Source organism: Polistes canadensis, unplaced genomic scaffold, assembly GCF_001313835.1.
Source record: "Polistes canadensis isolate GaletaPanama2010 unplaced genomic scaffold, ASM131383v1 scaffold_189, whole genome shotgun sequence".
Classification (NCBI taxonomy): Eukaryota; Metazoa; Arthropoda; class Insecta; order Hymenoptera; family Vespidae; genus Polistes; species Polistes canadensis.
In genome coordinates, this window is record NW_014569736.1 from 58390 (window position 1) to 83838 (window position 25449).

The window sequence follows — 25449 nt, forward strand, 5'->3', positions numbered from 1 at the left end:
TTTTTTTTTTTTTTTTTTTTTCTCTTTTTTTTTATATTCTTCTTATCCTCATCGTACCATCCTATCTCTCTATTTGCAATTATTTCGCAATAATATAATTAGTTTCTAAGAAAATGAAATTTAAACGAATACTCGTACCACCCACCATCACCAACCTGTTAGACTTTGGCGTGACGATGTCTCTCGTTTCGGAAGTATATTTTCTTTCAGCTCTGCCACCGTTGAACAACTCGACGGTTTCCCTGGTTACGGTTTCCAGAAGAGGTTCTCCACCACGTCTACCCTTGCTGAAAGTTCTCTGATCCGTTTTACGGACCATAACAACCCTCGACAAGGGTTGGTTGAACTCGTGACCATGCATAGTCGGTGGAATCATTGCTAACGATTGCGAGAGGGGTCCTCCTACGCGTGGAGACCTGAAATTTCATTCAAATAATTGTAGAAAAAAAAAAAAAAACACTCTTATATAATATATATGTATATATATTTTTTTTCTGTGAATAAAAGTTTATTTTTAAATGGTAACACTTTCAATAAATAAAATCATAAAAGTATTGACAATATAATTATCCTAGATGATTCTTATATATTTTTATTAACGTTTGAACAATCTAATCAATGTAATATTTAACAAAAAAAGAAAAATAATACGTGTAATTTTTTAGTGGTGTCGATAATAGGTGAGATAATTTGAAAGAATTTCGTAGAAAGAGAAGGTAACACGTTTGACGCGTGATCTTATCTCTTCGTAGGTAAGTTATGGGATGAGAAAAATGTATCTACGATTATTTCCGTTCCGTGACCGAAGGTCAGTACGTGGTGCAAAGCGGTTAGAACGTTGTTACGTACTCGAGGCTAACAGATACATATACATGAACGTAAATACACACACACACACGCTACATGTATTAGAGAGGATATTCACATACTCGGATGACCAAGAGAAAGAAATTCCCTCTCGAGGAAAATTTAAATGCACAAAAGTTGGAATTATCCGACCGATTAGATCGCTGAGAATTGAAGTATTCGTATAACGGAGAGTAGTATTAGTTGGCTCGTTAAAACTCGGCACGAGTTTTCCCCCCCCCCTCCCTCCCTCCCCCTGTTCAAAGTAACAATTAAAATCGATTAGGTTTTAAGGTCTCTGTTTCTATTTTTTCTTTTCTATACTTTCGCAAAGTCTCGTTAGCGTTCGTAATTTTCCCAAAATTGATTTTAGTATTTTCTTAATATAATATGTGTGTGTGTGTGTGTGTGTGTGTGTGATATTATTATTCTAATCAATTATTATTTTTTTTTACACTTCGCGATGTAAGGAATTATTCGAATGATCGATGATGATTCGTTTTAATAAAAAAAAAAAAAAAAAAGCAACTGTTCGTTAACGCGTCCGCGTTCGAATAAGTGAATCTTAAATCGAAATGAAACTGTCTGCCTGATTTTCGTGACACGCAAAAAAAACAACATCCCTGGTTCTTTTGAAATTGTTATTCCGAAAATAAATTTGTTGATTTTCCCCGTCATAAGTTTAAAGTAGATATTAAATTTGATATTCGTAGAATCCATTAAACACCTATATGGAAATAAATCTAAACATTTCCGAATTCTAATTTGGTTTAGGGTCGATGCAGAAAGTTACTTTTTGCCGGAAAAAAAAAAAAAAGGAAAAAAGAAACAAAGATATGTTTGGCTTAACGACTTTCGTGAGAATCCATCATCGGCATCGTAAATATATTGGAAAGTGTTCCATAGAAAGAAAGTAATAATCATACTAAATAAGAAGAAGAAGAAGAAGAAAAATAAAAAGAAAAAAGGAAAAAGAAAAAGAAGATGAAGAAGTCTGTTTTCCTTCCCATTGCAAAAAGTCTTCTTTATAGTTTGTTTAAGCAGCAATATGCGTGTTCGCAATAATGTTAACCTTGACTTGAAATAAATCCTCGTGTATGATTAAAGAGGATCGATAAAAAGTTGCGGTCACGCGTCGGATATTCGAGGTCGATAGATAACTCGAAAGATTGTCGTAAAGATCATAGATCGATCATCTTACGAAACGATCACGATCGATACGAAACTTGTATCAAAAGTAAAAAAAAAAAAAAAAACCGAAAAAAAAGAATAAAAAACAAATGTAGTAATAATATAAAACTAAAAAAATAATAATAATTATATCGAGAAAAATAAATATAAATGATACGAAAATAAAAAAATGATAACTTACGTTGAAAACGTATATAGAAGAAGATGAATAATAATAACAATAATAATAAAGAAAAATATCTGGTAGTGTAATCGTTGAATTCACGAAGAAAAGGAAAAACGAGGAAGACGAGGATGAGGACGAGAAATAGTAAGAAGAGGTGGTGGAAGAAGAGGAGGACAACACGGAGGGTCCATAATTTAGGCGCGTAACGTGAAAAACGTGGGTTATGGAGGATCCTCAAAGGTTTATATATCGGCGCCGACTAAACTCGGCTTCAACTCACAACTCGGTTCTGCACTCGGTTTAAACCGTGCGACAGGACGAACAAAACTGGCACGAGTCGACCGGCTTACTGAGGGAGAAGGCGTCGTGAGGAACAGACAGAGAGAGAGAGAAAGAAAAAGAGAGAGAAAGAGATATGGTGGAATGGAAAGGAGAGAGGGATTCTTCTCTTCTCTTCTCTTCACTTCTTTTTCTTTTTATCTTTCTATCTCGTTCTTGCTCACGAAGAAAGAGATAGGAGAAAAAGAGAAAGAGAGAGAGAGAGAGAGAGAGAGAGAGAGAGAGAGAGAGAGAGAGAGAGGAAAGGTGGCCAATTAGCCGTTACTCCGTGCTGCAGCAGCAGCAACAGCAACAGCAACAGTATAACAGCAGCAGCACATGCCTATACTGAACGAGTAACTCTCTAGATGATACCAGCTGCAACGAGAAAATACTACTACACTAACCGTACCTCCTAGCTCGATGATGTTCCGAGCAACACTGAACTTTTCTGTAGTGTTCTTTCACCAATCGCATTCGTAAGTTCGAGACCATTGAAATCCTTAGGAAGGTTCGATACCTTAACGAGAAATCATCTGAGATAATATGGTTCATTGTTATAATTGATTTTAAGTTGTCTTGTTTAATTCATTGTTTCGTTTATTTGCTAATACTATGAACGTTGGACGGTTATCGTTTGTATTTAATAATTCCGATTACCACGAATGGGAATTTAAATTCAAAAAATGATATTTAAGATATTCTCTATGAATTTTCCAATCCTCGTGCATTATTTTGATAATATTTCTTTTCTATTTGGAATGCATCTTTAACAGCGTGTGTTCATATAGTTACAATAACAACAACAAAAAATAGAAGAAAAAAGGGATATTTTATTTATGAAATAAAATGAAATGAGGATTAAGAAGAAAATGTATCGATTTGATAACTCTTAAGAGGAAGAATATGATATATATAGAAAATAAATGGAATATAACAATTCGTGATAATAGTTTCGTTCTTTCCGTTTTCCCGACAGAATGCGCATGCGCTTAAGCCAAGTGTTCACCGCGGGAAGGTAAAGATAATTCGAGACGAAGACACACGGACGAACGAGTACCGCTATTCCGGCTGACCGGAATCACTGCTCTGGAACAGCACGATATTCGTTGTCGTATATTCTCTTACATGTATTCTCGCGATGAACAGAAAGCAAGCAAGCAAGCAAACACGCACACCCAACACCGGTCCACCAATTTCTCATTTCGGAGCACGTGCGATTTGCCTAGCGCAGCGCAGTTGCATAGCGCAGCGCAGTTGCATAGCGCAGCGCAGTTGCATAGCGCAGCAATTGCATAGCGCAGTTGCACCTGACTCGCACGTTCCGCTTGGAAAATATCGAACGAGGATCGGGAGAATGAAAATTTCTACGCTGATACGCTCGGAAACGATTCATACTTTTTCTATTTTCTTTTTCTCTTTTATTTGTATTTCTTTTTTTTTTTTCTTTTTTCTTTTTCACGACGAGAAATCATATTATCTTACCATCTTATGGCAAAACCCCATTTAACGTTCACCATTAATATAATGTCGATAAAAGCGTGCATATTTAGTTCGTGAAATTCTTTCAATATATATATTGACGCGTTTATTTATTAATTAACAAATTTGAATTATTTATATCTTTGTATATAATATAGACAAAAAAATATTGTATCGGTCAAAAATGTAAATAGGTGTATAATTAATGTAAACATTTTTCTATATATAGTTATATAAATATTCATTTATAATAGACGTTGAAAAAACAATATCCAACACGTATTTATTTATCGACCAACAATCACGTTATTTTCCATCGAAATGAAATAATAATCATTCGATGATTAACTTCACATTTTATATCGTAACAAATAATATATCCTTCAATTAAATACTTTATTATCGCAGATTTAGAAAAATAAATAATTAATGTTGTATTTTATAGAAAATAATTAGTTCTATCATTCTTCCGATCTAATAGAACAGCACTTTGATAAAAGTCACGAAATGGGAACACGTCCTTCTAGTACTCGGTCGAGTATCTACCTGTTTCAAATTGTGGAACACTTGATTAGAAAGGATCTAACACAGAAAAAAAAAATGAGAATAAGAATAAGAATAAGAATGAGAATAAGAAGAAAGAAGCCTTAGAAAGGGACGTTACTATAAGTAACATGACGTGCGTCCTTCGGGCGTGCATAATACTTTCGTTTCGAGATACTCGACTCGAAAGTAGCATAATTCCTTCCGGAACGAGTACTGTTCTATCCCAAAAGGTAAATACTCGAATACTTTTCTTTTACGATTTTATCCAGATTATTAAAATAATTTCTCTAAGAAACATTCGAGAAATTTCATCGTAACGACAAGTTTTTTCTCAACAATTGATTATTATATTTTAAGAGAAATCTATGAGTGCACTAAAAAATGCATAACCTTCTTACGAATTCTTATCACAAATCAGATTATAATATCTGCCCTTCGATCGTATTCGAGTTTGCATGACCGATTGTAACAAATCATAAATGCATCGTGAAATCGACGACGCGTAGGTTGTATATACAAACGTGTATAGTTTATTTAATTTTATTATCTACGGATATATAATAAGAACACCGTACATTACCAGTGAAAGCAGCCACGAGGTTTGATGATTAACGTGATGAAAAGATATACAGAAGTAGCAGAAGAAGATGAAGATGAAGATGAAGATAAAGAAGATGAAGAAGAAGTTGCAATCTCATTACTCATTTCGAATTCGTGAAAATGAAAATGTTAATTGCACGCGTCTTTCTACGAATCATTTTACCAAGATTTTCTCGGCATGCAATTCTTTTTTCTTTTTTTTTTCCCCCTATCTTTCTCTCGATGTTGTATCAACGATGATGAATGTAATAGAATGATCATTACCGTATATATATATATATATATATATAATGTGTATGTATGTGTGCGTGCATGTATCTACGAACATGCTGTATAATTAAACTCGAAGAAAGTCGTTTTGCGAGCGTGCCCAAGTAAAACGGTATTTGAGTGAATGAAAAAAAAAAATAAGAAAAAATATGTAAAAGAAAGAAATGATTTCAAAGGATTGATTCCCTTTGCTTATTTCTCGAAGAATGTTTCAACTTTTGATAAAAATTGTCAAAAATGGGACACGAGAATATTCTTTGACTCGAAAACTATGCGCGTTCCATTTCCGTTCTGTTCTGTTCTGTTCAGTTTCGTTCTAACATTTTGCAGAATAAATTTCGTGACAAGCATCGCGTGCCATCGAGTAATCTTGATAAATTCATGCTAGTAGAAATCTCTTCTCGATCTAATCGACTTTACTTAGAAATTGTCATGTTTTCTCATTCCGATCTTAAAGATAATAATACGCGAACGGTGAGATCTTTCATTTATTTTCTATTACGTAAAAGGTAAAATAAACAATGTGTTTATTTGATCAATGTCCGAATTTTTCTTTAACTCTTTTTTTTTAATAATAAAAAATTGAACGAACTTCAGATGAAATAATTGGAACGATTAAAGGATCTACTGTTAGAAAAAAATCACACGAATTAAAATAATTCAATATTTTCTCAAGGTAAAATAAAATTTGTCACGCATTTAGATCAACGGAAGTTCAATTTCCATTACAATCGCGTTAGATTGTCCACCGACATGTTGAATATTACGAGAAATATGTAGAAATACGCGTAATAGCCAGATAAGAAAATCAATGAACGAAAAAAAAGAAAAGAAAGAAAGAAAAAAAAAAAAGGTATAATTACTAGATTCATATCGTATCGTTTATGTTTTACTGTCACAGTGTGGAATAATGATATATAGAGTAGAAAGTGAAACTTAAACATAAATCACCGAAACTTCCTTCCTTCCTTCCTTCCTTCCTTCCTTCCTTCCGCAATTAATTCATAGAAACCATAATGTTTAATATCGACAATGAACCGAAGTAGGTAATTTAAAAATCTATATATCAAATCGTTCCTTCATTCGATACTTTATATGCCACTTTTAATTTGTATTCCCCGTAAAACGATAAAACGAACGATCGTTTTAATTTCCTTTAATTTTCTTTTTACTGCAAAACAGAAAACAAAAATAACAGTAATATATCGTTTCTTTGACAATTTAATTGCAGGTAATTAAAAAAAGAAATAATGCGATTTTCATTTGGAAAAAAGGAATGAAAAAATAGAAAATAATCCAATTCAAGATCCAATAAACTAATCGATAGAAATTATTTAGCACATTAATTTGTAAATAATCGTAATTACGTATAAATCAACAGGAAAATATCGATTAAACAACAACGATTAGATCATCAACATTTCTGTTAACTCTGCAGCTTGATGAACGTTAATCAAGCAAGCCAGCTTCCATCACACGAGTTGTCCTACTTTTTCCTGTAAGTATTATGTATCCTATTCTATCTCCGTTAGAAGATAAGTCGACCTATCTTTATAACTTCGACATAATCAGTTATCTAAAGTAATACTTTCAAGTATTGGGTTGACAATTAAGTGCAGATTTTTTGATTAGCAACTAACAAGAAGACGATCAGCGAGACCCACTTCACATTTTCTTCAAATTTTCTACACTGCAGTACTCCATGAGAAAATTCCTTTTATATTAAATTAAAGTACACTTTATTGTCTACGCGTAGAATACTTTGTTGAGTTATAAATCGATCTGCAAAGGTCCATAAAATATCAGAGAATGCAATGCTGTAAATTGTGCATCTTTGCAACTTCTTTGAAAAGTTTCGGCAAATATTTTTTATATTTTTAGTAAATAGATTTTAATGATTTTTATATTAAATTAAAGTGCAATCTTTTGTCTACGCGTAGAATATCTTTCCGAGTTATAAATCGATCTGTAAATATTCCTAAAATATCAGGGAATGCAATGCTGTAAATTGGGCATTTCTGCAATTTCTTTGAAAAGTTTCGGCAAATATTTTTTATTGATTATTGATTACTGAGATTATTCTAAGATCACAATACTGATTCCATCGAGGTCATCGCGAATGACAGAAAATGAAATAACGAATAAATTGATTACAATGTCTAACAGACGACGTTATTAATAATCCTAAGAGGAAATATTTAAAGATTCCAACACAAAAATGATGATGATAATGATGATGTTGCATTTGTTACGAAATCTTCGTCGCGTCTTGTTGAATAACATAACATAACAGAACGTGACAGCCTTGGCATTGTCGATCCCACAAATGTCACGAATAAAACGAGTTTCGAGTAATCGAATGAATTATTGGATTTGAGTTAAACAACTTATCCGATGTAAATACAATTATCATCTTTCGATAAAAACCTCGAGATATAATATCTTGTTGCCTTTTTTCTTTTCTTTTTTTTTTTTTTTACTTAAATGTTAGATTTATTCGTAAAATATTATCATCATCTGACAGAATTATTTTCAAAGAGTATTTTTTTCATCGTTGCGTAGAGAAGGAAACGATAACGTTATGCAAAAACATGATTAAAAGGGGAACAATGTATCTTTGTTCAACGACAGCAGGTGTGTTTCTTCTGTATCTGTCCTCGAAACCTTGCGATCTTTTTATTCATCATTTAAGTTATCTCACTCACTCTCCTCACTGTTTTGTAGTTCATTAAAATTTCTTTTACATACGTCTCTTTGCGAGAGAGAGAGAGAGAGAGAGACCATGCAAATAGGTTACTACTGACGCAACCAGGAACGCGCGCCACCGGTTTCGCCTAATGACCGATAATTAGTCAAGTTGTTACGTAACTATTCTATTGTCGAGTAATTTATTCTAACAAGGAGCCTCGTTCGAGGATTTATTTAACGATACAACGATAAGAGAAACGTTTCTGTAACATTTCTTAAATGTTTCAATCGAATTTTTATCAGGACTCGTTTAAATATATTCTCGTCAAAAATCATCGTAAGGTCACAAAAGTGTATTTATAAAACAAATATTTTATTAGAATACTTCGAATTCCTATTAAATGATATCTAATACAACCGTAAAGATAAAGTGAGAGAGGAGAGAACATTTTCTAAAAAAAAAAGATCGAAGAAATTATTGCGAGAATTGTTTTAATTTCATAGTTAACACAAACACACTCGTTAAACGCGAATATTTTTGTTAGAAAATAGAAAAATAAACTACTTTAAATGCGTCCCGAATTTCGTATTTCTATTTCATTCGATACTTCCGATATTATCGTTCGAATTTAGTGTAAGTCGAATATTGATTTGATATAATATATGAAAAAAAAAAAAAAATGAAGAAGATATCGTTTATTTGCATACAAACGGCTGCATAAACTACGAGTTTATTTTTATACACGATCGTACGAATTTATTCATAGTTAACGACGATTTCTACGGTATAAAAGTATTAAAATATGTGTGTTGTTTTTTTTTTTCGAATTCATCGAAAGAAATCTCTGACCTTCGTGAAATAAAAAAGAAAAAGAAAAAGAAGAAAAAAATAATATCTTTTACGTGAAAACACGTACGGCACGCCCTAAACATTGATCATCGTTTGATTTATCCATAAAGGTGTGGCCAATAACACGTGGCTTATCGCGAAAATATAATCGAACAAAATTTTCGTTAGAACCTTCGCGATAACATTTAACCCAGAAATGACGTTATTCTAATTGTTCATCTACGTTGACTCATCTAAAAATAAATATCACATTCGTGTAACGATAAAGTAAAAAATCGATCAGATATCAAAACACGTGCGTTGTTCGATTAAATCGATTTTGAAATATATTCGAACGTCGTGCTGTTTGAATGTTCTATCTCTCCAATTCTTTTTTTATTATTCAAACAACGTTTTAATTGTTTTTCTTTTTTTTTTCTTTATACGAAAGATCAAGACCTATCATTTTTGCAATATTTTAATATAAAATAATAATTGAATGGAAAGAGAGATATAGAAAAATAAATAAAATTAATATATTTTTTGTTTAAATCTGTAAATCAAGTACAATAATTATTAATTAGACAACGTTTAAATAAATTCAACAACAATTGGTTTTTATTATTACGAAAATTCGTACGCGTTCGAAAAAAAAAAAAAAAAAAAAAAAAAAGAAAAAGTTCTTTTTCATCTTTTTATTATTATTTCGTAAAAATAAAAGTTCCATTGTAAATTGAACTTTGTATGGGTTTTAATGGTAATTTCTTGCATTATCATGTTTCACACGTAAGAATATTAAAATAGAGCGAGTCGTCTTACGATAGGCGTATCAGTTTTAGGGTCAAACGAAACGGCCGAGCAGTTTTAAATATTGAGCGTGCTGAATGTACACATTCCAGATTGTTATCGCGTATCCTCGTTTTATTCTTAAATATATAACAAAATAATATAATATAATATTTCAACAAAAAAAAAAAAAAACTACAATTTTTAACTGAATAATATACTGTAATATAAATCGATCGAAGATAGCTTGAAAAAAAAAGAATAAGGAGTAGAAATAAAATAGAAAAAGAAACGCAAAAGTAAACTATATTACAAAGATATCTTATCTTTTTTTTTCGTGTTCCCATAAATAGCTTTCTCGAGGTTTTTTTTTTTCGAATTCTACCGGGGAACGTTACTCGGCTTATCGAAACACCGAGACTCGCTTATGAGATAGCTTTTTTCGTGTCATAAATATCTGAAGATGCAGGATGATATAAGAAGTATCGATGAAGGTGTGGTACTGAAACATGTATCGTCCATTTTAACGAGCTAACTATTATACTCGTATGAGCGAATTATCTTTTTATTGCAAGTTGATACAAATAATAATAATAATAATAATAATAATAATAATAATAATAATAATTTAGTGCTAGAAATTTCCAGAGAGAGAGAGAGAGAGAGAGAAAAAGAAAAAAAAAAAGAAGGGTCCTCGAAGGTAAAACAATTTCTTCTATAAATACAAAAAAAAAAAGTATAACAAATTCCAAGAAGAAAAAAACGTTCCGATTAATGAAAATAAATTCATAAAATTTCCATACACGAACAAACGAATGCACTACCTGGTAGAAAAGTCAATTTATTAAGCCGATCGATTTAAAAGCCCGCAGTATTTTACGTTTCAAAACTGTTATGAACGAAAACAACGCGAGAGGTAATAATATAATGGTAGATAAAAAAAAAAAAAAGAAAAAGAAAAGAAAAGAAATGTTCTTGTTGGTATCGCATGTGCATAAAGTGTTGGGTAAAGGAATGGAGTAACACGCTCGTAAACTTTTGTACCGGTCTACGCGCTTGGGAAAAGGCCTTGAGCAAGTTCAAGGCCATGGTCGTTGCATAAATCCTAACTTCCGCGATGTGACATCGATGAGGAATGATCGACAATTTTTTTATTGTTCAATTAATGGAATACGATTTGTCGATTTTTTGTCTACTACTACTACTACTACTACTATGTGATCGTATTCTTCTTTTTTTTATGTTAAAAAAAGAAATAGGAAGGAATTATCATTCTCACGATTCGCCTTTCACCCTATAAACAACGAACAACTAACTCTCTTTCTCAAGATTGGAGCATGATGCAGCGATAATGACGAAAGTAAGGAACACCGTTCGATAGAATCGTTGTCTAGCCATCGGCCATTCCGACATAACCGACAAGACGATCCCTTCGGACCTTAATACGACGGCTTTCTTCGAAAGAACAAGCTTTCGCAAGGAACTGGGTGCAGCCTTAAAAATTCATCTCTCGTTCTCGCGCTTTTATCGTGAGAAAAGGTACGAACCGATCGCAAATGATCGAGCCTCGCGGCTTCAAAATAATATTATCCTCCTCCTCCTCCCCCTCCCCCTCCTCCTCCTTCTCCTTATAGTTATATACCTAAGTTATTATTTTTCTTGAAAATAAATATCTACAGACAGACCGTGTCCAAAAATTAATGTCCACTTTAGTTCGAAATTGAATAAATGATAATATAACGTTGTCAGAAATTTGTTGATCATATTTACGAATAACTTTTGATTCCACAGACAACGCCTGTTTAAAATGTGGATACTTTGATCGAAAATAAATTTTAATGAAACACCCTTATATTTTGTATTAATTATTCTTTCTATTATTTAATATATATTTGTTCTTTTATATTTATAACGTTGTCAGAAATGTATTTATCATTCTTCCTTTGATTCCAACAACTTGACACACTTTTGCGTTATGCATTTGATCACGTTATTATGCAGATAATTTATGGATTTTAGTATGATCGATATAAGAAAAAAGAAAAACAAGAAAAAACAGTTGTTGGCAATGTTATGTTTCGAGCAGAAGAAAGCAACGATAAAAAATAATCGAACGAGTTTAAACGTCCCGTACACCACCACCCACCACCATTCCTTGGAATTCTTTTATACTTTTCATGAAAAATAGGTCAGCAGAAATTTAGTAGGAGGAGTAAATATGTGTACTGGTTTCATATTATATACACATATATATATATATATATAAAATGTATCTCGTCGAAGAAATGAGTGCACTCGAACGCTATATCTTATTTACCCTGACCCTTTAACAAAACAGTCATACCGAGATATATTTGTGTCTCCAGTTTGAGATACGGTGCAACTGAAGATTTTAATTAACGATTATCGATCAAGTGGCTTCTTTTTCGTACGTTGCTCTAGACAAAAATAGCCATCGTGTTGAAAAAGAGAAAGAGAGAGAGAGGGTAAAGAACGATCACGAGAAATTATGGGATACATTAGTGCGTTTTACAACAAAGGACTCACTCACCGAAATAATAATTACACGCTCGTGTTCATTCTTTATCTCTTATTTCTCTACTTCGTAAACTCGATCCCTTTTCTTTTTTCCTTTCTTATCTTTATTTTTTCCTCTCTTTATTCTTTTTCTTTTTTTTTCTGTTTTCTTTTTTAGAACGAACGAACGAACGGATTTAAAAGATTCCGCGTATCGGTACCACCGGCACACGCTCAGTTCTTAGAATAAAGTCGCTGTGACTGGGGTCAAGAGTTCAGCGACGTGGGTGGAAAAATGCGTAGAAAGATTCGAGTTAGTTTCTCGTCGAACAGTAAAACAAGAAATCATCTGTTTCTTCTTTTAAAACTTAAACTTTTCAACCCATTATTTAACATCAATTTTTAAAAGAACGGCCTTGCCCGAGATACATTTTATTATATTTTTCTTCTTTTTCTTTGTTAATAATAAATTATTTGTTTTTTTTTCGTCATTAATAAACGTAACGATTGTGTATCTACAGCACTTTTTAAAGAACAAAGAATATATTATTTATCATGAGTAATCGGTCGAATCATAAATCTTTTATTTTAACAGCTGAATAATTACAAACCATCATTTGATCGATTACTTTGAAATGATTCATTAACAACAAATAGGACGAATCCGATTAAAATAAATAGTCCACGCGTATTTCTTTTTCAACATATTACAATATAATATATTTATCTATATTTTCGTTAAATACGCGAATATATACAAAAAAACAAAACGAAGTACCACCTTCAAGATTAAGAATTGTAAAACGATACATTGAAAGGAACGAAAACGATGGAATAATAAAAAAAAGAAACAATAATCGTCTCTCGAATTCGGCGTAGGATTTTTAATGAAATGATAATGAAAAAGAATAAAAAAAAAAAATAAAAAAAAAAGGGTTGTTTGTTGTAATTTGTCGGACAGTGGTCATCATTATCATCGGTTTATCATCACGGTCCTTACCTGACGCTGTAGGATCTTCCTGGTTTGGAGGTCATTGCACTAGATGGAGAGTGGTTGCAGCAGAGGGGGAATGGGGTACGCCGAGTACCCAATCGATTTTCCACAACGACGATGGGGACGACGTCAACGGTTTGACGGCGTACCGGGAAAAGCCGGCTTTCTGCTTTCCACCCTTTTCGTTTAAACGTTAGCAAGGTTTGCTAGCTTGCTTGCTTGCCACCCCCTATGCGCTCGTTCAAATCCTCAGCACCACCTCTTGGCACGTGACTGCGAGGTTAAACTCGGAAGGGTGCATCCTCTTGAAGTCGCAGACCAATCGATAACCACTAGTCGGTTTTCTCTTCTCCCAGAACGCGAAATTAAACATACGACGACCACTATGACAACTATGGACAATCGGGGGAGGAGGAGAACGATGACGATGCGATTACAACACTATGACCTTTGATTTTCCAAATTTCCCGCTTGGACTTGGACAAACACTTTGATTCGTGACACCACCAACCCCGCCACTATTATATCCAAATACCTGTCGTCTCACCCCTTCTTTGATTTTGTCGAACCCTCCTCCTACTTGTTGCTACTATTTTCTATCTTTCAATTGTATTTTCCCTTTGTTCTTCTTCTTCTTCTTCTTCTTTTTCCTTTTTTCTATTTTTTATTATTATCAATATCATTTCGATAATATAATATTACTATATTTTCTAAACGAATGATGGATATATTATATACTTGAGTTTTTTTTTTTATACGTTTCCCTTTGTTTTCTTATATTGTTCGAACGATTATGAACGAAGCGTTCTTCGTTGTCCGTTTGTCCAGTTAGTTAGTAATGAAAGGGGCGTGATCACCCACCCGTTCGTACATATATCTATCTTCTTTTCTATTTTTTTGTTTGCTTGTTTTATCGTGCGAAGAACCACAGGGAGTAACACGTGTTAACTACTCCCGTTCAATCGTTTACGTAGAACTACGATATTCGTACTTGATATTCCCTCGCACATTACAGATTCCACGCAAGTGCACAACCAGCCCTTATCTTTCTTTTTTAATTTTTTCTCTATTCCAATAAATACATTCTTCTGTTCTTCTCATTCGAGATTGATTATTATTTTTTTAAATCACGAGAGAGAGAGAGAGAGAAAGATAGAGAAAATAATTGATAAACAATTGATATAATTCACAATTCCCATGAATATATATATATATATATATTCATTCGCGATTGAGAAAACTAATAATAATTGACACGATCATTTTGAATGTTAAAATTATTGAATGCAATGAGGTCTTTCGTCGGCGACATCCCGCAATGAAATGGACGCTGAACGTTTCCGTTCCTTTTTCTCTATGGCGCTGAAAGGGTGTATACGTAAGTATATATGTATCTGTGTGTGTGTGTGTGTGTGTGTATGGAGGGGGTGGAATTACGTATTAGGTATACTTTCCACTGGAAAGAAAAAAGTGGGATCGAGGAAAGGGTTTGAGAGGGAGGAAGAGAATTAATAGAAGAAGGAGGAAAAGGGGTAGGAGGAAGAGGAAGAGGAGGGCACGTAGTATTCTCTAAGGAAAGGAACCACTATGGCAAACCGTTCCCGTTTATGCTATCGACCGTATCGCACTGCGACGACGAATAGAACTGACGGCATATACGACCTCGTGGCGCGCCGTTCGTTTTCTCGCGCACGCTCCTGTAAAACATATTATGTATATATATATATATATACACACATATACATGTGTATATATATAGATAGATACATATACATGTCAATGTATTTCTCAACGTGCACAGGTGGCGCCAAAATAAAAGGACACGTACGATCGACGTTCGTTCATTCGCCACGTGCGTGTACGTTTATCCTTTTCCACCCTCCAACGTTAATCTTTTTATTCTATTTAAACACCATTTTCTTTTCCTCCCCTTTCGTCACTTACATCGTACAAAAATTTATTATTAATGTGTTAATCGATAATTATCAGAAATTTGAATGTTGTTTTATATTGAAATCAAATAAATACGTCTAAATTGTATAATTTGATTTAATTGTACGTGACTTTTTCTTTATCATTATTATTGATAATCATCGTTATATTGTATTATAATATATCGTTGATATCATTTTATTTCGATTAAAAATTTTATACGCTAAATAAAATCTTTAATAGTTATTGATTTTTTTTATCGTCTTTCGGTGCATTCGAATATGCATCTCGTATGCTTCGTTGTAACCAAAATTCATCGTTTATTTTATTTTATTATTTAATTATTTCAAATTTTCTTTTGCCACCCTTTCGAATATCGATATCATTCGTACTCGATTGTACCTTTTTTTGTGTCTATCTATCTAACACGAATACTCTCATGTTAAAATTAACTTTCGATTTGTAGTTACAAGCCTACAAAAAATGTATTAAGAAAAAAAATGTGATATATCAGAAGAAGAAGATATAATACAAGTTGGAAAATATTTCGGTAAAGAAAAAGAAAGAAAGAAAGAAAAAGACAAATCGAAACGCGATTGGTGGCCTCGTTTCTCTTGTCCCTTGAAGCTAATTATTCGTAGACTGTGACGCGACGAGTTCCCTAAAGCCCCCTACAAACCACCCCCACCCTTTTTCGAAGAGAGGAAGTTCCACGAGCAGACAACGATAATGATCGTCGTTGCTCGCACTCTCGTAGTTTCCGTTGAGACGATATAAATGGTAACGAGCGATGCTCGCTGAGTGGTGGGTGCCACATTAAGGTTTGCGGCGCCTATGATCTGCTTGCTTATTGCTATTAGCTGACGAGATGCGCCGACACTAAGGCGAATACCGCGTTTATAACTCTAAACTCGTGGAAATCTCTGGCTGTCGGCCACATAGTCCAAATTTCAAAAAGGTATCTTTTACCAAAAGAAACAGAAAGAAGAAGAAGAAGAGAAATCACTGATCGTGTCTTCGTGTTTTATGATAAGGACGACCAAGACTAACGTGTATTAAAGTTCATTATAATAAGAAGGATTTCTAAATGATTCGCGTAAGTTTAAGGGAACATGGATTATCCTCCATGGAAATGAATGATACAACATATAAATTTAATCAGGATTACGTTGGAAAAGCATTGAAGAGAATAATCCTAGATACAAATTTTATTTCTACGAAAACACACACAGAAAGGTGCATAAAATAAAAAAAGTAACGAGATTCGCAGTGTCATTGTCAGTTGGCCAGTAGTCGTCTGCCGTAGGTGGTTGCTCGAGGAACGGGACAAGGGTCAGGGGGTGGGAAGGGAATACTCGGGGGAAAATTCCAAAGTCGCTACGCGCGACGAGACTAGGAGAAAAAGGAGAAGAAGATGACACGCAAGGGGGGTCTCTTATTCGTGATGGTGGTTTTAAACGAAGAAACGATGGAACGAATGAACGAACGAACGAACGAAGAGCGGTGTGGTGTGGTGTTCTTCTTCTTCTTCTTCTTCTTCTTCCCTCGGGAAGAAGCACAAAGAAAGTCGCGAGGAATGCCGGGAGTTCCAGACGCGTAAATCGCTCAGCGGTTTCCCTGCGCATAGGTGCACACACACCATAGGATAAATATAGACCGCGGCCAGAAATATGTCTTTCAGCCCGCACTTAAAATCGTCGCTTCCGCCGTTTGGTGTCGGAGGCTGGGTTATACCTTTAGGGCTCGACTACTCGAAACTTAGGCGCATTTCGACGCGCTATCATCAACCATCCTCTCTTCGTCATCCTCCTTCCGTTTCTTATTCTTATTCTTCATCTTCATCTTCTTCTTCTATGTTACTAGTTCTCTTCATCATTCGTTGAAACACGACTTTTCCATAAGATTTATTAATCTGTTGTTTCATCTCGAAATATTATCTACGAAGAGTTACGATTAATAATGATTCGAACATTTCCTTTTTCTCTTTTTTTTTCCTAAGCAAATTGTTAACCCTTTTGAGTACTGAATACTTTAAGCTTAAGTGTTCTTTTTATGGGACGGAATAGTTTTAATAATGCGACTGTTTTCTCCGTTGATTGATATTATTAATCAGATCATATAATATAAATTTTCATGTTACATTAATTGCAACATGTAATATTACCTGCTTTTCAGATACACAAGTTATTCAACAGATGTTCTATCTTATGGGCCTATTACCAATGCAATTTCATTCGGCATGTAAAATGTGTGGTTAACTTTTTTTTTTTTTCTTTTTTTTTTTTTTTTTTTTTTTTTTTTTTTTTTTTTACGTATATTATATGCGAACGTTTCTTCTTATTCCATCTTTCCCTTTGTCTAATAAACGTTATGCGTTTTAAACTTAAGAAAATGTAATGCCCCGTTATGCTTAGAGAAAACTGTTTATGATTATGATTTCTCTCTCTCTCTNACACAAGTTATTCAACAGATGTTCTATCTTATGGGCCTATTACCAATGCAATTTCATTCGGCATGTAAAATGTGTGGTTAACTTTTTTTTTTTTTCTTTTTTTTTTTTTCTTTTTTTTTTTTTCTTGTTTGTACAGATTAGTCAATTATTACTTGGATTTCCCGTTAGTAATAAGTCTAATAAACGTTATGCGTTTTAAACTTAAGAAAATGTAATGCCCCGTTATGCTTAGAGAAAACTGTTTATGATTATGATTTCTCTCTCTCTCTCTCTCTCTTTCTCTTAACGGGTAATGATTTAATTTTTTTCTTTTTCGATGAAAATAATTGTCCATCCAGTTAGAATATTACCGTAAGTAAATAAATAAATATTACAACGAAGAAAAATGTTTGTGTAATAATCATAAGTTTTCTAGGATATATATATATATATATATATTATTTGTCTTGTTAAATATATACTTTGATTAATTGATTAAATTTAAAATATCAAAAGAATAATAAAACAATAGCACATGGTTCGTTTGCCATATTACATAATGAAATGATCTCGATAAATTCAAAGGATTAACTACACTTGGTTCTCTGTTAAGATCAAACGGAAGTATCGCAGCGTGAAACAGCTATCGAAGTGGTTGTCCTCGGTCATTCTGAAAAAAAAAGTAGATCCAAACCGGGAAAGAAAAGATTATCGATCTACGCGATCAGTCGGGCATGAAGGGAACTTCCAAAGTAGTAAAATGGCATGATCGGCATTAACCAAAAAGGGTAGATCGTAGATTTATTTTCATTTCGAAGAAGAGAAGAAAAGATACGTAACTTTCTCGTAATAATATAACAAAAAGTTCTATATCGAATTTCTTATCGAAGTTATACAAATTGTTATAAATAATATAACAGCGGGCTAAAAACATTATACCCTAATACTTCCTATGTTTAAAGGGATTATAATAAACGTTCATGGACAAAAGAACCAAAGATATAAATCAGCGTAACGTTTAAGATAATTTACGGAAACAGAAATTAAGTTAACACGTAGGATAATATCTTCCTCCGGCCGGGGGACAATAAATCCTACGGACGAAAGCCTATCGGCAGAGTAAATATAAACCTGATCTATGCGCGCATAATCGTTGCATATTATTATTATTATTATTATTCCCGACGCGTCGCCTCGGGGAGCTTTAGGTTATTTACGATCATGGCGTGCGCCTGTTCTTTCGTTGTAACTGCCTGTGGTCTCTGCACGCGTGTTCACGCAAACACACACACACATACACAAACATACATTGCATCAAAAGGTTTCTATTCATTATGAATACCGAAAAGGTGAACAACTTTTTATTTTCAAGGGTCTAGATTTTCCCGACGTAAGAAGGAAGACGTTCACGGGGATCGAAAGCTACGATCGTACCGATTATTTTCTCGATATCCCATAGAAAGGTGCGGTTTCACGAGATAGGTCAGCGCCTTTAGCGCGAATCGGTTTGCGAATCGGCTCGTTAATCCTTACGAGATCACCTTTCTCTTTCATCGAAGTGAACCGATTGATGAAACATTCGTTTCCCGTTCAGGAATCCTTTTTCTTTTTGCATCACATCGTATTACCAATATTTATTTTTTTATTTGATCATTATAATATATTCCTATTATTTCTAATGATTATTCTTATGGGAAAGTATTTTATTATATGCACAAATGTTGTACCATTTCTCTACTTTGTCTATATGAATTATATTATTAATTATTTTTAAAAAATTTTCAATGAGTATAGTTATATATATTATCCCGAATTAATTTCGACATTTATAGGTAAGAAATAATGGAGCGTGTCGAAAGTGAAAGTTGATATAGCTTGAAATCTATCATATTTTGTCTTGATATCATAAAATTAATTCAACACGCTTAGGAAAATGAAACTCATTCGAGATCTACGAGTACTCATCTTCTTAACCCATTAACATAGCGATCAAGCTGACTATAATTAAAGAACAGGATGTTTAGTTCGTACGTAATATCGAAGGTTAATCGAGGATGACCCAAGTTTATCCGACGAATAGGCTGACCTAATTGTAATCCATGAAAGATTATGTCCCAGCGTGAGTTCAATCCCGTTTTTCCAGTTGAACGATACAAGAACCATAGAAGAAACGTTAAATAATGATTTGAATTTAATCAAGAAAGATTTTCCTTTCGTTTGGTTACCTCGTAAAGTACAAAAGAGAATCGTATAACTCTTTGAAGCAAGGCTGTATTAAAATTTTTATTAATAAAAAAAAAGTACATCAACTTTGTGCAACTTGATACATAAATGTGCACGATGTGGCTATTCGAGTCCCAACCCCTATAACAAAAACCTTAATTGAATTATTATTATATTTTTATGTTTTCGTATTATGTCATTCTTTTATTAATAATAAAAAAAAATACCAATTTTGGGGGCAATTTAAAAGGAAATATATAATTTAAGTGCAACATGGGTTTTTTTTATTGTCTCTTAAATTCCTTGCCTCAAAGAGTTAACCGAAATCTTTTGAACCCTAACAGCGAGAAGCATCGTTTGTATCGCGAATTATAAAAAACGATGTTGAGCTATTTTAAGCTCGATAGTTAGGCTTACGTAATCGAGACTTTTTTTCTTCCTCTTCTACTATTTCTTTTTCTAAATAACGTTTAACAGAAGAAAGATATCCGTCTATTACGAACTACGAGAGAAGATCGTTTACGCCAAGCACATGTCCGACGTTCGGTAAAAACCTTCTCCCATAAATCCTTGACTTTTTGCGGATACATATGTGGAACGGCTCGTTTGTACTCTCCTACACGCGTTATAGATATATTTTCTAACTGAATTTACTCATTAGAATTTATATACGTTAGATGTGATAACATTATTAATAATTAGATAAGATAGATTAAATTAGAATACAAAAAAAAACAAAACAAAATAAACTAAATTTGGAAAATTTCAATAGAAATATAATATATATGTGCAACATGAGTCTTTTTTATTTTCTAATAATTCCGTACCATAAAAGGTTAAAGGCTTCTCATTATGAAAAGAAAACTTTCTTAAAACAACGCGATCGATTTTATAAAGAACATTTTTAAATCGTTCAGAAAGGAAATCCTTCGCAATGTAATTATTTTCTCTTGTTGCATAAAACTGTTTTCAAAAAGAACACGTTACGTTGTCGGTCTAGCGAATCGTACAATTGACTGTATTCTATGATACGTGTACGATTTATACGCGTCTATGAAATAGGTGTATAGAATTCATCCTTATTTCTACAACCTATCAAGTTTCCTCCTTATTTTGTTGTAGTTCGATAGATTCGAAATGATTCTTGCACGATTGCTATCGTTCGAGTTACGAGTTATTGTCCCACCTCCGATACGCGAACTTCTTGTAATGATACTTACATCTCGGATTACATTGAAATTCATTTTAATCCCCATTCTGTAAAGTTATTACGACATTAAAATGAAATCGGGTAATATGGGAAAATAACAAATGGTGCCGATAGTTAACCAAGCAAAACATAATCCTATCCAATGAAAAATAAAACAGGAAAGGGTTATTTTTTCATATTCTTTTGTTTTTCAAATAAAAAAAAAAGGCTCAATTCTCTTCGCTAAATTTCTACTTTGGCAATGGTTTAGTCAATTTGTTCGTGTCATCATTTAGTTTTAACTTTCATTCCTCTTTCTCTTTCTTTTCTTTTTTTGCTAATCAAGAACAACGATTTCGACAATTACAACGTAGGATATTTTTACATACCAAAAGATTTCTCTACTAACGAGCACTCTTCCCAATTTTCCTATTCACTCGTTCGTTCGTTCGTTCGTTCGTTAAATACGCATATGCCATTAGCGTATAGTTATGCTCGTCAAGGTATCGATATATCGATTACATACGAAGGTCGTATCGAAACCAATTAACCGTGACACCAGTGATGGATGGATGGGACCGCAAGATGTATCTTGTTACTTTGGCTACGTATGATTCTCTGTGCAATAAAATTAAACAGAAAGAGATACTATAAGGCGAAGGAAACGCATAAACTTGTTTTCTTAATATCAAATATTAAAATATAATATATATATATGTTTATATACGAGAAAACACTATATTATTTAATCGGTCAAAATTTACGACAAGGTTGTTGAAATTTAAGATGAACTTTATATACAAAAAAATATCTCATAAACTCGTTATTTTTTTAAACAATTCCTTCGTCGTCTTGTTATTTATATAATTAAAAAAAAAATATATAACTTCATTATAATTCTCGTGCATTTACTTAAGAAAAATAATGAAATTATGTTACATTCATCATACGTCACATTATCAAATTACTTATATCTCGAATCAATCTATTTCTATTACCCCACACACGATATCGTTGTGCAACATGAAAATATTACGTAACACTCGTCAAGAATAAATTCCAGGTACGGCACGTGAAAGATAGATCGTTCAAAAAGGGTTAAGAGAAAGATTGCCAAAGGGGGGTCTTTCAATCGGATTTATCTATCACATTGGTTTGCTCGAAAAAGAATCGATTTATCCAAAGAAAAGAGGAAAGAATTAATCGACGACAAAACGAACAAGAAAAAAAAAAGAAAAGAAAAAGAAAAACAAATACACGCGAAGTACGTGAGCATCATTCGAAATCAAAGCGCAAATTCAACTGGAAATTAAATCAACGCATGTGTCTCTTAATCCGATTTTTTACGAGCAAAGAACTCACGATTCGTGAATTCGAAAAAGAGATAGAGAGAGAGAGAGAGAGAGAGAGAAAAAAATAAGAATAAAAAATGGAGATTCCCTTCGATTTCACGTGAGAACCTATGCGTACGTAGATTGAATTCTCAAACAAAACGAAAAAATTCAATTGACACGTGCAAGCAAACGGAGATGAATAATTCACGAAGGTAGTACGATGTTACAATGAATTAACTAAAGGATCTCCCTTGTAACTTTTCACGAATTGTATCGAAAATTAATAGAAACGAGTATTCGAATCATTGTTCTTTCATTTTCTATTCTTTTCTTCTTAGTTTGTTTCTCTTTCTCTTTCTTTCTCTCTCTCTCTCTCTCTATTTCTCTCCTCGTGCTAAAATTATCATACGCGTTAATCCGTTGATTTCTCTACTACTCGTCGAGACGTTATTAATGCTAATAGCCATTACGACTACGCGCATTTCTTTGAAAAGTACTGGAGATTTCGTTCTCACGAGAGAATCTACTTGTTATACTCCCATTCCCAGCGAGATCTGGTGAACTTGATGAGCGGGCAAGCGGAAACGGTTATGTTAAGGCACTAGTAGTAGGTTGAAGCGCCCGGTTTGTTTTTTTTTTTTTTTTCTTTTTTGGTCGAAAGTATTTTTGAATAAGGATCTTTGCGATCTCTTTCACTCTTTCTCTCTTTTTCTCTCTCTCTCTCTCTCTACGTGTATGTGTAACCAACCACATATGTTCTTCCATACAAAATCTAGCGTTCGCATTTCCGCAAAGACATCTTTCAAGATGTCCCAGCATTGAAAGAATTCGACTGAAGAATCTTTTCAGGGATCATCAACGCTCTGACATTTCTTTTATTTATTTTTTTCCTTTCTGTCTGTCTGTCTGTCTCTCTTCTTTCTTTTCTTTTCTTTGTGAAAGAAAGAAAACGGTAAAGTACGGCCAGCTGTTGCATTTATTTTTCTCGACGAGAAATCCTTGAAAACGACGACGACGACGACGACGACGACAACTTGCCAGGAGAAAGTTCCTGCAGGTTCTTCGAACGATTAACTGTGCTTACCCTACATATCGCAGGACAACGTTTCGTCTCGTAAAGTTTAAGCAAACCGAAATGATTACGTTCTCTCGTGGGCATCGTGTGAATATCCTACGATAGTCGCCACGATAACATAGTACTTGCTTGTTAAAAAACACACTCGGGATTATTATTCTTTAGAATTTCCGTCAAGGTATTTCTTTTTACGTGAAATCGGATAATATCTTACCGACGACAATATTTCCATCCGCAAACCGCAACGTTTCCCTATCACAAAATGATATTACTTCTTCGTAATGATACATCTTACGAGATTAGTATACTGCAGCAATCCATTAAACTAAATGCAGTTGGTTTCTAGTGACATCACCTGATTTTCTTTTATTTTATTTTCTTTTCTAAATTATCGATAAATACAAAATTATATTCAAGGATCACGAAATACAATTTCTACGCGTCGCGTGTTCAAATTCATTGAAATATTAATTCATTGTTGTATCTTAATTGTTCTTCTTTTTTTTACTTTTATAACTTTCGGAAACGTGGGTGGTTTCAAGATACCGTGTTTCAATCTCGGTGTGTGGCAATTTATATTTATTTATTTATTTATTTATTTATTTATCGTTCTTTCAAAATCTCGAAAATTCTTTTTCAAATGAGAATGATATTAACACACGCGAAATGTGTGTTGCGCTTCGTGCATTTGAATTCGAATGCGATTCCGTATCTGGGATCGTAACGCAATTACCGGCTTCTCGTACGATGTCGTTAAACGGCTAGACTACTTTGCGGTTTTCCCTTCGCGTGGTTAATTTCATGGTCACCAAGCATACATAAAGAAAGAACGAGATCGTTTGCCACCACTCGCTAAAATAACGAATACGCTAAGGTGAATGACGATGATTAAATTGTTAAATTTGGACTTATGAAATTAATTATTCTAGCTTTGATTCATATCGCGAGACGATTTAAAATGAGAAAAAAAAAACAAGAAAAAAATGACGGTGTTATGAATTTTATTCGTTTGATATTAAAACGATAATAAAATATATGACTTCTTTTGAAGATGAATCATTTGATCACATTGTAATATAGAAAATAGGTATACACGAAGCTCGGTATGTTTAATATTAATTAAAAATTTAATTATCAATATTCTTGTCCAAAAAATATATTAATATATAAGTCTCAAAGGGAATTAAAGACGGTTAATAAATCTGATGAACAATTTATTTTCAACTAGTTGTACGTTTCGTCCCTTACTGGAGACTTCATCAGCAACTTGATCATTTACAGTTCACGTGTCCATACATATAATCTTTTTTACAGAGTCATACATTTCAATAAAACTTAACATATTACAATACAATTTGATCCTAAACACCTTATTTTATCATACGTAATCAAATACTGATTCTATCTAGACTAGTGTTTAATAATCTAGGTATCTTCAGTATTGAAAATATGGTAAATATTTTTTATGCTAAAAGTGAATAAATTTTAATAAAACTTATATTAAATTAAAGTACACTCTTTTGTCTACGCGTAGAATACCATATGGAGTTATAAATTTCGAATGTAAACTTCGAAAAATGTCAGAAAATGCAATGCTGTAAATTGTATATCTTTGCAATTTCTTTGAAAAGTTATGGTAAATATTTTTTATACTAAAAGTGAATAGATTTTAATGAAATTTATATTAAATTAAAGTACATACTTTTTTCTACACGTAGAATACTTTGTCGAGATATAAATCAATCTGTAAATGTTCATAAAATGTCAGAAAATGCAATGCTGTAAATTGTGCATCTTTGCAATTTTTTTTAAAAGTTTTGGCCAATATTTTTTATACTTTTGGCAAATGAATTTTAATAAAACTTATATTAAATTAAAGTGCACTCTTTTATCTACACGTAGAATATAAACTTGAGATATAAATTAATCTGCAAAGGTTCATAAAATGGCAAAGAATGCACTGCTGTAAGTTGTGCATCTTCGCAATTTCTTTGAAAAGTTTCGGCAAATATTTTTTATACTTTTTGCAAAT

General features: G+C 33.1%; 1 protein-coding gene across 4 annotated transcripts in view; it reads right to left on the minus strand.

Annotated features, from left to right (window-relative positions):
• The window catches only part of LOC106789540 (repressed by EFG1 protein 1-like), a 43496-nt gene that overhangs the window by 10834 nt on the left and 7213 nt on the right, over nucleotides 1-25449 (minus strand). For 2 of the 4 annotated variants that reach the window (XM_014753838.1, XM_014753841.1), the window contains exon 3: nucleotides 156-416. In XM_014753838.1, coding sequence (XP_014609324.1) covers nucleotides 156-416 — 261 coding nt within the window. Of the gene's footprint in view, nucleotides 1-155; nucleotides 417-2218; nucleotides 2654-13239; nucleotides 13909-25449 lie in introns of those variants that run through there. The other 2 variants (XM_014753839.1, XM_014753842.1) reach the window with 2 other exon arrangements.